Genomic DNA, 17,003 nt, shown 5'->3' with positions numbered 1-17,003 from the left:
GAACCGAACGTAAAGGGGGACCTGACTACCGCCTGCTGACCCCGGCATCTCATGCTTCATCGTCAAAGTCACTCTCTTCTAACTCAGCAAGGAGATCTGCCAACGCCGAGTCTTGCAGGGTGACGCCCTCGTCGTCATCTTCATATCCCTCATCCGAGTCCTCTTCGTCATCATCGTCATCATCTTCTTCACCTTCTTCTTCTAGGACTTCTACTGGACTCTTGGGAGCGGTAGTCAGCCACACCACAACACCAGGAATTGTGGTAGGCTCTGGTGCCTCAACCTCTGGCAAGGACATGCCAGATTGACCAGGAAGGTCAGCACCAGAATCAGATCCGGGGAGAAGAGGGGAAGATGGTACTCTTGGTTCCTCCTCTGGGCTCCACACGAGATCTTCTGCAATTTGCTGTGGGACACAAGTCGCGCCTTTGTTGGTCATGTTTGCCTGATTTAGTGGGAAAGAGCCAGCCACACCAGAATCAGGAAACATGGTAGCCATCATGATGGGAGAGCCTTTTGGGACTAGGCTTTCATCCCAGTACATGAGGCAATCGTCTCGGTAGTGATCAAGGTTGCCCTCGATCCCTGGAACTACCTCAACGGCGAGGTCCATCGGACTGTCGCCACACAAGTCCTCTGGAACCATCGCAAGTTCACCATGAATGTTGTACCAGCAGGCTGTGGAGACGCCCGCAACAACGACACCGTCATACTCGACGTCAGGCATTTCAGAAGACTCTGACTCAGAGATGGTACTCATGGAGCAGTCGAGATCTTCTTCATCTGCATCAGTCATCATCTGCTCCAAATGAGCATCAGAAATGGACACTAAGTCCATGGGTTCTTCTTGTACGAAGGCAAAGAAACCCCCGACCAATGCAGGGCACTGAGGAATCTCCTCAAACCAGGCAGTATCTTCGCTGTGCCAGCAGTACTCCATGGCCGAAGCCATCTCTGCTCCAACAGCACCCACTTGTTGGGCAGCGCTCGCAAATTGATTCTGACTGGCCGATAGGTCTTCACTGTCATCCTTGATTGACATGAATTCAAACAAGGATGCCAGATCAGAAATCTCCGAAAGGATCATATCCTGGCCAGAGGAAGGAAGTTCGTCAGTCAGTGGGTGACTTGGTCTGTGTCTATTGAATGTCCCTTGCTCAAAGGGACAGGGTAGAACAAGGGAACACTCAGTTGCAGGAGCACCGACACAGACTTCGTCATAGCCACTGATATGGGATTCGCCCTGGGTATCGCCTTTCGATGGCTCTGGAGCTAACCCAATGGGCTCAAGAGGGTTCGCCTTCGAGACTGGCACCTCAAACATCTGCTCCTCCAGAGCCTCCCCATAATAAGGGAGTCTCGTTCGGACCAAGCGTTTGGATCCCTGGTTCTCATGACGTACTGGAATGTACGCCACTCGATCCATATGGGAACGCTTGTCATCTTCATGAACTGTTGAGTTCATCCAATGGCAGACGCTGTTCTGTTGATTTATGGAAGTAGAACGAGAAAGACCTTCGACATCACCGGCACCTTTTATCTCTGAAGAAATAGCAGGACAAGACATAGGACCTAGAGTCTCTCCATGAGAACCACTACGTAAAGGACCAGAAGAGAATACTTCCGACGAAGTACAGAAAGACTGCAAGCAACCTTCACCGTCTGAAATATGGTCAATGTTAGTATTTATGTTTATGCTGTTGTGATCAACGGCTGGCTTACCTTTGTGGATTATTCTCATTTGGTATGAAGATGTGCCCATGCTTAACACAGAGGGGACTGGAAGAGAGGATATAGCTGCAAAGAGCAGTGCGCAAAGAAAGGCTGAGGCAAGACACAAGGTCTGCAAGGCAAGTTGGATGGGATAGGAAAGCATATGAGAGATTGCGGGAAGAGGGGTATAAGGGAAAAAATGAAAAAATTGAAAGGTTGATGCTTCTTTTATAGACAATTTGTCTCCATAATTCCTTGTTGTTGCTACTGTTGTTTTTTTGTGACAGCTACTACATTATTCATTCAACTATGTAACAAGACATTGTGGCTAGGAGGATTTCTTTACATTTCTTTTGATCTTCACTTCTTTCCGTAATGATCTGTATATAGTAAAGAGTAGTGATTTAATTCTAGCAGCTAAGATTAATTTAAGACAAAAAAATTAAATTAAATATCGCCTAAAAATGTGCCAAAGTATTAAAGCAATGAATTTTTCCTTTTAAAAATGACTAGATAATGAGAGAGAATGTTGAAGCAAATAAGTAAAGAATTATAAAAAGCTGAGATATCTTTTAAAGAAAATAGTTGAGATTATTTGTAGCTAAATGTTATTATCAAAGTCTAGAAACGTGGGTTTTTGTTTCCTCTTATTACTCAAAGCTGACCTGTGCTCTGATTATATAATGTGATTAGGTATATGGACTCGAGGAAAACAAGTAAGTAACTAGTGACTTTGATAGACAGGCAATTTTCAGAATGTTAGAGTGAAAGAAAATTATTTTGTGTCTATCACTTGAGGCCAGTGCTGGTATGATTAAATCTACCGACTCTTTGAGAGTATCTCCTTCATTTTTGAAGAGACCACGTATTTCCTAGTAATAAATGTCACAAAAATATATTATCAGGGATGTTCAAACTAAAGAGAAGAAAAATGATCTACATAATTTGTGTAAATATTAGTATGAAAATTTTGAGGCTATTGGAAGATCTTGAAGATGGAATGATATACGTCTGTATCAACTATTGTGTACTTTGATCAGCCTGAAAGACCATAAATATAAGCTGAACTGTATTATCAAAGATATATATTGGTTGAATACTGACATGCTATCTGTAATAAATAAAGAAGAAAAACATTTGATTCCACTAATATTATTCTTGGGTTTTTGTTTTCAACTCTACACAAACAGTCTTATTGCTATTTTCTTACTGTCTTTTACATAATATCAGCTCAACCTTACAATATAAAATTTTCCTTTAGTTTTTTTAATACAAAATTAAAAATTACATTGTTTAATTACTGTACAGTTACTTGGCTATTTTGAATGTCTGGAAATGCATTAAGTGTCTTATTTAATGCCTATGCTGAATACTGTTATATTCCTTGAATCAATGTATTATCTTAGAAGTGAAACTTTAGACCATGCTGATATACAAATACAAATACAAATCAAAGTCTGTGTTGTAACATTCTCTATCTAAATCTAAATAATGCAATATATATATATAAAGTAAAAAAGAAATCCTAGCCGCTTGAGACAACCTAGTACTGATCAATAGTAGAAATGTGGTGCTGAGCTTTGAGAACGTGTACTGAAACATGGACAGCCCAGATTTCATATGTATATATCAAATATTTATAATTGATAATGTTTATGTACTTTTTGCATATTAGAGCATACATATAAATACTTTTTCTCAGGTTAACTATGGCCAAGTGTTTAAATCTTCTTTAGTTAAAGCTTTATATATATATAGTCAAAGCTCAATATGATAATAATAGTGGAATATTCAAAATCATATCTTTGTTTATTTATTTTTGTAATCATTTTTATAGAAAAGTCTAGGTGAAGATATCTTGTTTAACAATAGTATCCAGAAGTACGTCGTAGAAAAATAGATATAATACACCAACTTTTACAGGTTTTAGCTTATAAGCTCGTATATTTCGATTTATAAAGTCATTAATCTACAGAAAATAAGTAAAGATAATGACAAGAGCAGAATAATCTAATTAAACAGCAAACAGAAAATGTGGTTTCTTTCTGCTATGTAATTAATGAATTGTACAATATATACTTGTGTGGATATATAAGTGTTTTACATACAAAAATAAGGCTTTTGCTTTGTTGTTGTTTCTTTGGGATGAAAGCTAGACAGGTGGTTTGTGTACTGATTCTTTATAATATAGCAATGTGGCTATGCTTAAATAAATCTGACTATTGTGAGATTTTGTAGAAAGACTTAGGGAAACATACTTTCTATACTAAAAGCAAATATTTTAGCAACTATTCAAAAACAATTTTATTACTTAGTCGTATCTATACACCAAACCATTTCATAAAAAAAAAGTATATATACTGGGGGTTTCAATAGTCCTTTAATTTTTAAAGCAGTAACTAATAATACGTAAGAGTTACTGAGTGATTTCTAGTACCATAAATGCTTTTTTCAGTTATATTAGGCATTATAATAATATAGTATAGTTTTAAAATAATATTGAAAGAGAAAAAGATATTTGCATTAAGCTTTCATTCAATTTCCAAAAAAAAAAGTAAAGATGTATTAAAGATTTGAAACTCTCGAAGGTTTTCTTTAATGAGTTTTAATCTTTTTTTTTAATGATCATAAATTAATTTCAACCAATTATATTTTGAAATTTGAACTCAGAGACTAAGCTTAAGATCTTAAAGCACTGTTGAAACCCCCTATTATGCAACTGAAGTTTTACCCTGATGTTTTTTGATGTTTTCCATCTCCAGTGTGGCCTATGAGTGAGCACTTTATTTAATACCAATTGAAGTGCTACAGCTACGAGTGCTCTTAAGCATTTCGAGAGTCGGCACATAGATTATTGCAGATAATTGAGGATATTGCTTGAGAAATCTGTAATAAAAAATAATAAAGTTTGAGCTCTCAAAATAGCACTTAATATAAAATGTATACATAACTTACTGAAGACATACAAATGTCTGTTTTTGTGAGTATCTCGTTTGTCTTAACGTCTCTTAATAAATACTCCAAAGACATCTGACTAAATCTAATGAGCTGGATCATCTCAATAAATGCCTTTTCGATCTTTTCTAAAGATTTCAATGACTTCTTTGTCTCCTTTGAATTGTTTTGATTCACAATTGCGGAATCAGTAAATGTGTTCGGGTTGACAGTTTTGGGAATTCTTGACTTGGTATCAGAAATAGCATTTTGTCTCCATGATAGAATGGAATTATAGATATCTTGTTCAGGAACAGGCGGGGAAAGATGGTCAATTTGAAGAACCTTTATCACAGTCTCTGGATCAAGTGTGAGCCAATAGTTGCTTTTGATCAAATGGCAGGCTTATCTCCTCACAATTTTCTGATATGCAATCTCAGTTTCTTTACATTCGTACTTGACTAAAACGGTATATAAAGTACTTTCAATCATAAGCAATTATTAAACCTAATTATTATAAATTTACCTGCCAAGTCCCAGACTGGCCACATGTTGGTGATGTCTATATTTGATCTCAAGTAACGAAACATAATATTGCAAATGATAGATAATTCAAGTTGGTCAACTGCTTTAGTAATCTCGGAGACTTCATATATGTCTTTCACGTCATACACGGAAGAGTGTATAAAGATGAGAATCTTTTCAAAGATTTCCAGGTATATACCACGTATGATTACATCTTCTTTATTATAGTCTCTCATTTCAGCTGTAAAAAGGGTCTTGATCCAGGGAGATGTGGCAGCTAGAATAACTTTATGACACTACAAGTCTCGATTTTCAAATTCTACTTATTTTGTATTTCTTTATTTATTTTTGGGGAAACGTTTAGTTTCAGTACTTTATATATAGTCATATATACTTGTCTAGTATTATAGTAAGCTTACCGGCTACTACATCATGTTCATTTTGAGTATTAATGACTTTAACCGCTACATCAAAGAACTCTGAAGAATCGTGATAAGACGAGAAGTCGACAAAGGGGAGTAAACACAATGGCTCTCCTGATATAACTTCAAAACTAACAATTAAGTCCTCTGATAGGAAATCATTTATGCCTTCAAAGTAATATGAAATTTTATAGGTGTAAGAATCTGTTAAACTTCGAATATTAAGATCATAGAATTTACAGGTATTCATAAAAATTACAAAGTCTTACCAGTTCCATTTTGATTTTCTGCAGAAATATATAAGATATGAATTAATTCTTTAGTATATTTAGAGTAAATTAGTCTTGGTGCTATTTGCTCTACCTTTGTACAAATTCCCTCCGACTTTTATCTCGCTTCTTCAGAATACGTAGATGCAAATGACTCTTATAACATTGGGTAGGTCACGGTCATCGTTTTTTAAATTGGTTTTCTGTAAAGCTATTATAAAATTCCGAGACTATATTGATTTTAGATTTTATAACCGAAAAATATGGTACATATTGATACTAGTTTAATTAAAACTTTAACAATCTTGAGGATTACATGAGTTCAGCTGTATTACATAAATAGCTGTATTAAGAAAATGTCATTTAAACCGATCTTTTAAATATTGTATAGACTTACACTGATGGTGATAAAAGATATCTTTAGTAAGATGGATATGTTGAATTCAATATGAACAGCAGCAAAAAAATACTATAAAATACAGGTATTCGTATTTTCTTACTATCTATAGCTACCGCAAATATTCCGGGTTTTTAGTGTAATCGCATTAAGTTCAAGCATTTCATTTTTCCCTACTCTAAATTTTCGAGTCCATTGATATGAAAATAAAGTCCTACATTGTACACAAATGTGTTCAAGAAAGTTCCTTATACATATGTGTGTGTACCTTATGATACTTCCTCTGTGCTCATGCTTTAACAATACAGAACAGTAAGAAGAAATAGATATTCAACAATTCAAGATGTTTACGTTACAGTTCCTTTAAATACTTTATTTCATTTTATTTTTTTAAAAAAAAGAGTCAATTGATAAAAATTTATTAATTATAAATAATGCTTTGACTTCTATCGGACTGATTGACAGTATTTGATTAATAGAGCTTATTTATCTACTAGTATCCTAAGAGCATCTTCAGCAGTCCACTTTAACTCCACTTTTACTTTAAATTTAATTATTTAGTTAAAGTTGGTACCCCCAGCAGTTCGATCTTTTATCTGATTGTTCAAGTTAACAAGATAAAAATGATTGATGAAAACGTTCTAAAAAATTATTTAAAGAAAAATATAAATTGAACTACTGGGAAAGGTTACCTTTCCTTTAGCTAATGTGGTGATACTTGGCTTTAGATAAAGTAAATAGTTAACTCACTGCTGAAGATACTCTAACATGTTGGTGCTGTTGTTTCAGACGTTTTATGGTACGAGGAGTGACCGTACTGATAGAGAGGATCTTTAGAAATCAATCGAGACAGCCAAGAAAGTTAAACACCTATTTGACAAGATACGGATTTCTTGAATTGACATACTCACAACAAAACAGAACATTGGATAATTGATATCTCAAAAAAAATACAGGCAAATGATATCTAGAAACAATGAATCTGATTATGAGTTAGGAATAATAGAACGGTCTAGGTCTTGTAGATTAGGTTAAAATTCCAAAGAAGAAAATGAAACAGCAACGTCAAAGAAATATGTTGTTTGTTTATATATATATAAAAGAAACATGGAAATATCAATCCTAGCCTTTTAGATAAGTAATATCAAGAATTACCATACAAACAAACTGAGATCAAAAGAATACAAATGAAAATGAATAACCTTGCACTAAACGTTAATTATTAGACTGTTAATACTATAAATGAGAAAAATATATTATATCAATTAATAATTACTTGTTTATTTCTGGGTATTAACCTAAACATGAAACACTTGTTTGATGATATAAACAAGTACATTTGCATTCCGAGGTTGTATCTTATTTGTTTTCTTTTTAAAGCACGTTACAAGTATACCTTTAGGAATTAGCTTAAAGTGTGTGTATCAAAAAAAACCCAGTGTGTGGTGGCCACCCACTAATAAATTGGATAACATCCTTATTATCGTTATCTATTTCGTATATGTCTCTTGTGATTTTCTCGTCAATTTTAATCGAAAATGCGTATATATATATATACGGCTATCACAATGTATTTATCTCTTTATCTCTCAACCCCACTCAAAAATTTGCTCTATTGAGTTCCAAAAAGGCGGATTCAGAGCCACATCTTTTTTGTCATTTGTTTATGATCATTTTCGTGTAGTCAATGAGGCTCCAACCCTTATAAAGTCTCTCATTATTGAACCTCTTTCTTTAGTTTTTCTTTGATATTTCGATATATAAATATTGATAGACACCAATAAAGTTTGAATGACAAAGCCTTTATTTTTTGTGCGGCTAAAACATAACTAGTCTACTTTTTTTTTGTTACATAAATAACAAATGGTCCAAAGTTTTCCATTATACTCAGTCCGATTTTCTTTTTATTTTGCTTCTTATTTTAAAATAATACTTAAGCTGACTCTAGTATTGTACTATATCTTATTAATAGTATTCCAATATATATTTCTCCAAACTGAACTGACATGAGCTTATATGAGATGTCATGAAGAGCATTAGTAAACCCCACTCCTCATCTATACATTTTCTTATATCATTTATTAACATTTTTATTACTGAATTTCAGAGATATCACAAGAGCTACTTGGGGAATGTTTTGTATAAAAAAAACTAGAAAAATGATAACGTGTAATTTACATATATTTTATATTTGTAAATAATAGGGGGTTTCAACAGTCCTTTAAGCTTTCAAACTTAAGCTTTGAGTTTAAATTTCAAAATATAATTGGCTGAGATTAAGCTATAACCGTTAAAAAAAATTAAAACTCTTGAAAGAAATCCTGAGTTTTACTTTTAATACATTTTTGCTTAATTTTTTTTTTTTTGAAATTTAATAAAGCATTGATGAAAAATATATTTGCTTCTTTAACTATTATTTTAAGCTTATGCCATACAACTACTATGCCTAATAAAACTGAAAGAAGCATTTAGGGTACTCAAAAACACTCAATAGCTCTTATATATTATTGGTTATTACGTTAAAACTCAGTATAAGTTTAAAAGCTTAAAGGACTGTTGAGACCCCCTAATATTGACAGTTGTTTAAATACATTGGTGACTGTTGCTGCCACACTGAACACACATATATTTAAATATATATATAATAATAAAAAATACCTCAGTTGAACAAGGGCAGCTCTGTCTATATATATATATTTGTTTTTTTTCTTTATTTTCTTTAGAGACGTTATTATTTGTATATTCAAATATGTCCAGTTCATTTAGCCTTCATACGGCTCTGGAAGAATTAGATTCCCTTGACACAAAAGCCAAACAAGATTCAGGCTCGCAATTCGAGATCGCGGTTAAATGTCTTGAAGAACCTCTCAAATGGTTACAATCGGGTATCGATCAATCTTCCTCATTGACTTTTCAACAAAGACTTCAACTCATCCAGCATCCGGCCTGGAAGCGACACCTCTGGGTAGTCTGCCAGACGATCATTCCGCACTGGGCATTCGCGCTCGGTCCTTCTAGTCCTCACCGCAATTTACTTGAATCAACCTTTGTGCATCTCAACGATACAACTACAAATCATACAGCTAATTTATCTCAACAACAAAAACAAGCGCAAGAGTCTTGTACGATGGCTCTGACAGGTCTTACAATCTTGTTGGAGTGTCTGGTGACAGAAAAAGATTGCTCTCTTGGTGCACTCGAGATCTACTCTCAACTCATAAAGAATCTTGTGTCTCCAGCACTTTTAAAGCTCTATATTAAAAGTCAAACAGATACAACGGATCGATCAAACGGTTTGACTACTGCTAATAATTCACCAAAATCAACAGCAACAAAGACGACGACGACTATGATGGATTCTCAATTTTTATGTACTCTTTTATGTTCAATTCCTGCACGCTTAGGAAATGCATTCGGGCTCCAAACAATAGGAAAATACGGCGAGACAAATGAATGGTACTTGGATAAAAATTATTTTGTAGTGCTGTCTCGGCAATTGGCGTACGCGGCTATTGAGACTGAAGAATATGATGAAAAAGAAGAAGAAGGGGACTCGTGTGTATCAAAAGATACGACCAATAATTATAAAAATAAATTGAGGAAGAATAAGGATAAGAATAAGAAGAGTTGTATTGGGTTCATGGCCGAGTTGTTGGCCAAAATGCTCCGTCAAGGTTATGCAGGTAAGAAATCCATTAAATTGAATACAAAGGAAGGAAGAAAGAGATAAGTAGAAGAAGTAAAGGAAGCAGAATAAAAACGATAGTTTCTGTACAAAATTTAAAACCATTATATATCCATATCCCTATATATATTTATCAGATAAATTTTCATATAATAATATAATAATATACCATTTTCATGTATATAATTCGTGTGTTTTTTATTTTATTTCATTTTATTTCTTTATTTTGGTGTGCGTGCGTTTGTCCTTGTATACTTTTGGACTTTTGTGTGTATACTTTTGTGTGTATATACTTGTGTGTTTATGTCTTTATATGTTTTGTACGTGCACAGAAACATGCATTAGAACTATATATCCAATCGCATTGGCACACTTGATATCAGCACCATGGACCAAGCTATGGGAAGATGCTGAAAGTTTGTCTACTTCTCATGGCTTATCCAAAGCAACCTTGTTTTTTGTCCATGAGACCTTGATGTCTCAACAGACCGACAAGACCCAGCCGATCAAAGGGTCTGTGATCAAGGCAGTTGTTGTTGATTTGGCAACTATTGTTTTTGGACCCTCCCCTCCTATCTCTTTGCCTTCTCTAGTCGATAAAACAGACACAGCTAAGAAACAACAACAACAACAAAGGCAAAGACAGCGACGGATTATTGAATTTTTAAAGCATGTAATCTTTGAACTTTGTGGTGTGCGATGGACTGACACGGATGTTCTACGGCTGGCAATTGCGACAGCTGTTGTTGCCAGTGGTCTTGATTGGGACCAAGATTCAAAAGAGTGGAGGTTATCAGAGAAGACTAGTACGATGACAATTGAGCTACTGACAGCTGTTATTGAGAAATGGACAGATCCTGTGTTTATTCGCCACAGCAGCGAAAAAGAACGCCACTGTAAGTTAATATTATATACATTTGAATTGAATCGAATCGAATTGAACAGAATTGAATTTTTTTTATAGATATTACAGGAGCATTGAATATATTGGCTGGATATCTTGATAAAGATAGTCTTGCTCAAGTTGTTTCAGGTACTTCTCTTATGAGTGGTATTACCAGATGGTTTGGTAGCGCAGACATTGGTACAGCCAAGTTGGGAGTAGTAAGTGTCATTACATAATAATATGATATAATTAATTTTTTATTTTATTTTAATTTTTATTAGGTGGTTGCGGAGAGTGTATCTGGGCGTATAGATTCAAAAGAGTCTCGATTTGCGTGTGGGGTATTAGATTTACAGACCGACCGCAACCTCTTCCGACTCAAGGACTTGATCGATACTAAAGATGCACTTCAACAAGGTAAAAAAAAAAAAGTAACGACAAATCTGGGGTAAAAAAATAATTATATATCTGTATATAAAATTTAAAAAATATTTTATTATATTATATTATATATAAAAAAGGAAAAGACGTTTAATTACCGCCTTACCATAGCTCCAACATTTTATATGATTAAAGACAGAATGATTTGTTTTTTTTTATTAATTTATATATGTTGTTTATTGTAGAAACCAAATGCGATGAAGAGTGTTTAAAAGACCTATTTGAAAATGATCAAGATTCTAATCGAGAATTAGAAAGGGAACTCAAAGAACCAGAAGAAGAAACTGAACTTGATCCTGACGCCTTATTTGATCCAAATGGTAAAATAGAAGAAAAAGAACAATTGAGATTGATAAAAAAACACACGCACACAATTTGGTGGGGGCGGAATAAGGAATCATTTAGAGGAAACTTACGCATTTAGACATTTCCTTATTCTCAAAAAAAATTCTAACAAAAATAGAATCGGAAGTATCAGAAGAATCTGATTTGGAGCCTTACCTAATGGAAACTGAATCTGAAGAAGATAACGATGATGATGATGGTGATGCTCACGGTCCTGGTGGTGGAAACAGTAGCAATGGTAGAAAAGGTGTTAGGGTAAAGGCCAAAAGTGTAAGACAACCAGCGTAAGTTTCCGGGGAAAGTATAAAAAGGTTATATATATATATATATATATACATAAGGTTAAAAAATAATAATATTAAGAACAAGGGTTACTGGTGATTGAGTAAATGAATTCATGAATTCATGAATGAATTCTAAAATGAATTTTACTAAAAATACATACAACATTTTACACATAAACCTTTTATGTTATATTAACCAATTATAATATATATTAATATTACTGTTGATACTCATTTGTCTTGTTTGGTAGCTACATGCTTGACTTGATCAGTTACCTTGAAGATCATGACGATCCAGTCAAGCTTGAAATTGGCTTGGGTGCAGCAAAGACGATTATCCGGCAAAAGGCAGGCATCGGAAGTGAGATAGGTAAAATAAAAAATATATCTTGAATTGAACACAGGCGGAGATATCTTGAATTGGGGTTGAGACAAAAAAAAACCAAGAAAAGAGGGGATTTGTTTCTTAATATTTTTGTTTTTTTGGGACGGCTAAACGATTCTCAGGGGAAAACTGTGTCCAGGTGGCTTCACTGCTAATTCGGTTACCCGAGACGTACGAATTAACCAATTTCAGACAACGACAGCAAGATGCATTGGTAGCTCTTGTGGTTGCTGCACCCGAAACAGTGACAAGGTACTTTAGGAAAGAATAAGGCAAAGAGGTCATAGATGGCGTAGAAGAATAATAAGAGGAGTATAATAGGATACTAATATTATATACAATCGTTATTTGATTTTATTTTATTTAAAAAAAATTACTTTATTGTATATTGCATATTTTGTTATTAAACTTGTATTGTTTTCTAGTTTTATTATTGATCAAATATACAATCGAAACTCTTCAAATGGTCAAAAACAACTGCTGCTAGCCGTAATAGCACTTTCTGTACGAGAATTGGCTGGTTGGACAGAAGACAGGGTAAGTAAAAAAAAAGTTATTGTTATTGTTATTATCATTATAAGTATAGATATAGGTATAGATATATAGGCGATAGAAAAGAGAGAGAAAAAAGCTGGGGAAGAAGAGTTCCGAGGGTTGAGAGTGCAAGGGAAATTACATGGACTTATTATAGATATCATCTACTATTTTTGTGTCTGTGTGTATGTGTTGTGTGCATATTCAGGTTACGGATATTCTAGACAAGGCAATTGACAAAAAGGATCCTGGGTCACTTTCAGGTACCCAGTTGACCCGACCGACTGGAACGGTCAGGGTGTTCTCTCATAGTACTGAAATCGAACGGAAGCGTAAAGAAGCCACAAAGGCAAATCGACTCAATGGACTAGCCCAGCCGGTTTTCTTTACTCCATTGTTACTTGGATGGTGGGAGGGTGCCGAAACTAGAGCAAGGTAAAGCAAAGAAAAGAAAAGAAAAGAAGAAAGAGATATTAAATCTTACTCAAACTGAAAAATAATAATATTATGGCTATGGTTATTACTCGTTATCAACAAAAAAAAATAGATGGTGGATAGGACACGATAAACTATTGTCCGAACGGTTCATTATGACACTCAATATAATTCTACATAGTTCAAGTAAGTAGACCAAGAAGAAAGGAGGAAGAAGAACCAGCTGTATCAAAATCATTTCATATTAATATTATTCCGATTATGGCTATGGTGGTTATGACCATGGGTATGATGATTATTTGTTTATGTTGTGTCTATCACTCTTTGCTCAATGTATAGCAAACACTGTGGATAAACGGCGTATTGTGACAGAATATTTTGAATTTTGTTCATCTTTGCGCTACACCAACTGTACCCGTGGGATGAAACGTTCAATGCTACTTGGAATTGACACGATATTAAATACAAGCTACAGAGATCAAACCGAATTACTTGTAAATCAATTTGCAAGAGAATTAGCTGGTGTTCAAGAATGGTTACAAGGTAAAAACAAATAAAAACTAACAACATTAACATCAGCATCAACATCAACATCAACAACAAAAAAATGATCTTTTGGAAAATTGAAACAGAGCTTAAATTGAAACACATTCCTCTTCAATTTTTTTTTAATTTTTTTAATATAGATATTGTGGAAGGCGTAGATGAAGATGAGATTAAGCAACTTGCTATCAAATTACTGGGTCAGATAATGCAGATATCAATGTCTGCATAAAAAAATGTAGAAATAAAGACGAAGAATAAAAAGAAACAATTGGAACAAAAATATTCAACGCTTATTATTGTATTGTATTGTATTGTATTTTATCTTGATGGTTTTGAAGTGTGTATATATTAATATTAATAAATAAATAAAGTACATGTATAGATAAATAAATGCCCGTAATTATTTATTTTAAAGTACAGGATTTTCTCCAGAATGATTACCGGCTAGATATCTTTACCGTAACACGAGTTCCAACTGAGCACAACATTTTTTTTATATATTTTCTATTTTATTTTCTTCATTCACGTTGACGCCTTTAAACTTCCACTTCACCGCACTATGAAAGGTGCTTCATATCACTTCATTTCAATGCACTTGACTTTAACACAACTCTATTGTACTAATGACAAGAAACAGCACAAAACTGGTATGCTAAATTATCTACGATTTTAATGATAATGAAACTCTTTTTCTTTTTTTTTCTCTTTTTTTTTCAGTTCATTTTATTATGTAATAAAACTCTTTATGGCAGTTGTGTATATGTATAAAAAGAAACTGTGGAGTATATACAGGCACAGTTCTTTATTGTGCCAATTTTGAAAATAGATTTAAGTATTGCTAGTGCGCTGTAATCTAGTAAAAGTTGTTTTTTTTTTTAAAAAAAAAGAAAACAACAACAGCTATGACCTATCAAATTTGCATTCTTGTCATTAACACAACTTTATTCTGCTAAAGTGAAGTGCGGTGAAGTGTAGCACCTTTCATAGTATAATGGAGTGTGGGTTTAAAGGCGCCAACATGAATGAAGAAAACCAAAAAAAAAATGTTGTGCTCAGCTAAGGCTTGTGTTACGGTAAAAGAAAAAAAGAAAACTGTATAATCTGATAGAGTGATGGTTGCGATGGTGATAAAATAAAATAAATATAGAAAAAAATAAACCTTATTTTTTTTCTTATTTTTTAATGTTTATCCGTTGCCTAGATACACCACTACAAACATTTAATGTAAAGAAGAAGAAGAGTAATATTAAAGGGTTTAAAATAACCACAGGTTGAATACATCATCAGGGTAACAATAAGATGGCAATAGCTTGTTAATAAGGATAAACCAAAAACCAAAACCCAAAAAAAATATAAATAGGACTAGTATTTCTTTTAGACACAATATCCATATATGAACAAAATATAAAACAAAAAAAAATAGACGAAGATAATAAAGCGGTTGAGAAAGGATATCGTCCTAACGTGTTATTATTTTATGATTTGAAATCAATCAAACTAACAAAAGATAGAAATGTCATTAATATGCATGCATATATATGCATTTAAGAGAAGGTAATAAAAGCAAGAAATACAAATGGTATCTGCTGTGTGCATGTTATTTTACAAACAGCTATTATGTTTTCATGTGTTTATTAGTCAAATTTAAAGAGGTTCTTGTCATTCATTCATTTCCTCCCTTTTTTTTGAAACGGGTTTTTTTTCTTGAAACTAGTTTATTTGATATCTTGGTATTTAAGCAAGACGTTTCATAATCTGTATTTGATCTAAAGATCTATAAGATCTCTATGTAAGAAGAAAAAGAAGAGGGGAAATATATAGTATACATATACACAAGGGACATCGTTTTTTCATTTTTTTTTTCTCTTTTATTGATTGATCATTTTATTTTATCTTTTGGAGTGGCGCCCAAGTTACCACACCAAAATTTCAAAAAAAAATTGAGCTGGTGCACTGGTCCGTCATAACTATATTTGGTGCGAAGATCTTTTTTTTTTTTATATGTGTATTCTTATTATTTATATATATATATATTTCTCCACAAAACCAACCCTTCATTACATCTTTATCATACTTATTTCTATTTCTATTTTTTGTATTAATATATATATATATATATAAATATATATACACGATTAAAGATTATACTCTACTTTATTTTATGTTATATTTACGTCCAATAACCATGACAATACTGAAAAAAGACCAAAATTGAGTAAAAAGATACGATCAATCGACCGAGAAAATGACCTCTTTTGAAGAATACAATTTCTCCATTTAGGTTGTCTTGTATACACCTCTATTTTATATATATATAAGATTTATATTTATATCTATACACACAAACACACATACTCATATATACACATACACAAATAAAATGAAGGGTTTCAAAAAAAACCATTTTGAACTATTGTATGGCTGTGCTTTCACATGAGGCATTACTGGGTCCATAACCACACGTGGCAAAAGAAAACCCTACTTCCCTCATCTATGCTACTATTTATTTATATACATATATATTATTTCTTTCCATTTGGTTACTACTACACAACTACCAATACCACTAAAACCATAACCATAATCACAACCACAACCACAAAATACTATTACTATTACCACCACCGTAACCACCGTAACCACCGTAACCACCACTACCACTACCACTGCTAGTTCCCATTTTTTCCCCTCTCTTTCTTTTTAACTCAATTTACACGTGGTTCTCTGTCATGACTTGGCGCAAAAAAATAGACTTCTTTAAACTACCTTGTCTATTTTAAGTCTTCTTATTCTTATCCATATTTCTTAAGTACAGTACGGATAAATTTGTTTAAAGAAAGCATAATGGTTGTTTGATTTTTATTTTACTTTATATAAATATAGATAAAAGATATGTATTCTATTTCAACTATTATCAAAAACACAGGCAAAAGGGTAGAAATTATACAGATTTTCCGGAAACTTCATTCTGGTGGTTCCTGAATTCTCGGGTTTTTAGCGGTGTGTTGTAATAGTAATCTAACTATATAAAATAAAAATAAAAAATGAAAAACAGAGGTCACAATATGCTTCTCTGGCCTTTTTTTTTTCTTTCTATTTCTTCTTTTGTCATGGTCGGCCATTCACGGAACCATCGGACACTCAAAAATATATTTGTTTTAGGACAATGGTAAAGAAGTCCATTAAAGACACAAACAAAAAA

General features: G+C 33.3%; 4 protein-coding genes across 4 annotated transcripts; 1 reads left to right on the top strand and 3 right to left on the bottom strand.

The window, feature by feature from the left end:
• Positions 1-49: 49 nt before the first annotated feature.
• PHYBLDRAFT_71377 (hypothetical protein) lies at positions 50-1,876 on the bottom strand (the record flags this gene model as incomplete). The annotated part of the gene is made up of 2 exons (XM_018442458.1): positions 50-1,662; positions 1,723-1,876. 2 exons carry the CDS (start codon positions 1,874-1,876, stop codon positions 50-52), a joined length of 1,767 nt encoding a protein of 588 aa, XP_018299499.1.
• A 2,660-nt stretch (positions 1,877-4,536) lies between these two features.
• Positions 4,537-5,844, bottom strand: PHYBLDRAFT_139010 (hypothetical protein; the record flags this gene model as incomplete). The annotated part of the gene is made up of 5 exons (XM_018430130.1): positions 4,537-4,599; positions 4,669-5,004; positions 5,065-5,108; positions 5,174-5,449; positions 5,592-5,844. 5 exons carry the CDS (start codon positions 5,842-5,844, stop codon positions 4,537-4,539), a joined length of 972 nt encoding a protein of 323 aa, XP_018299498.1.
• Positions 5,845-9,009: 3,165 nt separating this feature from the next.
• PHYBLDRAFT_71375 (hypothetical protein) lies at positions 9,010-15,349 on the top strand (the record flags this gene model as incomplete). Its single annotated transcript, XM_018442457.1, has 14 exons — positions 9,010-9,943; positions 10,278-10,841; positions 10,910-11,049; positions 11,113-11,248; positions 11,458-11,592; positions 11,736-11,901; positions 12,153-12,271; positions 12,409-12,538; positions 12,712-12,823; positions 13,029-13,255; positions 13,368-13,441; positions 13,595-13,798; positions 13,942-13,998; positions 15,225-15,349. 14 exons carry the CDS (start codon positions 9,010-9,012, stop codon positions 15,347-15,349), a joined length of 3,123 nt encoding a protein of 1,040 aa, XP_018299497.1.
• A 331-nt stretch (positions 15,350-15,680) lies between these two features.
• PHYBLDRAFT_162067 (hypothetical protein) lies at positions 15,681-16,481 on the bottom strand (the record flags this gene model as incomplete). The annotated part of the gene is made up of 5 exons (XM_018434555.1): positions 15,681-15,787; positions 15,853-15,887; positions 15,976-16,100; positions 16,366-16,367; positions 16,421-16,481. The coding sequence occupies 5 exons, from the start codon at positions 16,479-16,481 to the stop codon at positions 15,681-15,683; spliced, it is 330 nt and encodes a 109-aa protein (XP_018299496.1).
• Between the last annotated feature and the right edge of the window lie 522 nt (positions 16,482-17,003).

This window comes from Phycomyces blakesleeanus, assembly GCF_001638985.1.
Source record: "Phycomyces blakesleeanus NRRL 1555(-) unplaced genomic scaffold PHYBLscaffold_1, whole genome shotgun sequence".
In the NCBI taxonomy this organism is placed as follows: Eukaryota; Fungi; Mucoromycota; class Mucoromycetes; order Mucorales; family Phycomycetaceae; genus Phycomyces; species Phycomyces blakesleeanus.
The sequence above is the reverse complement of the archived record's forward strand: the minus strand, read 5'-3'. Positions and strand labels throughout refer to the sequence as shown.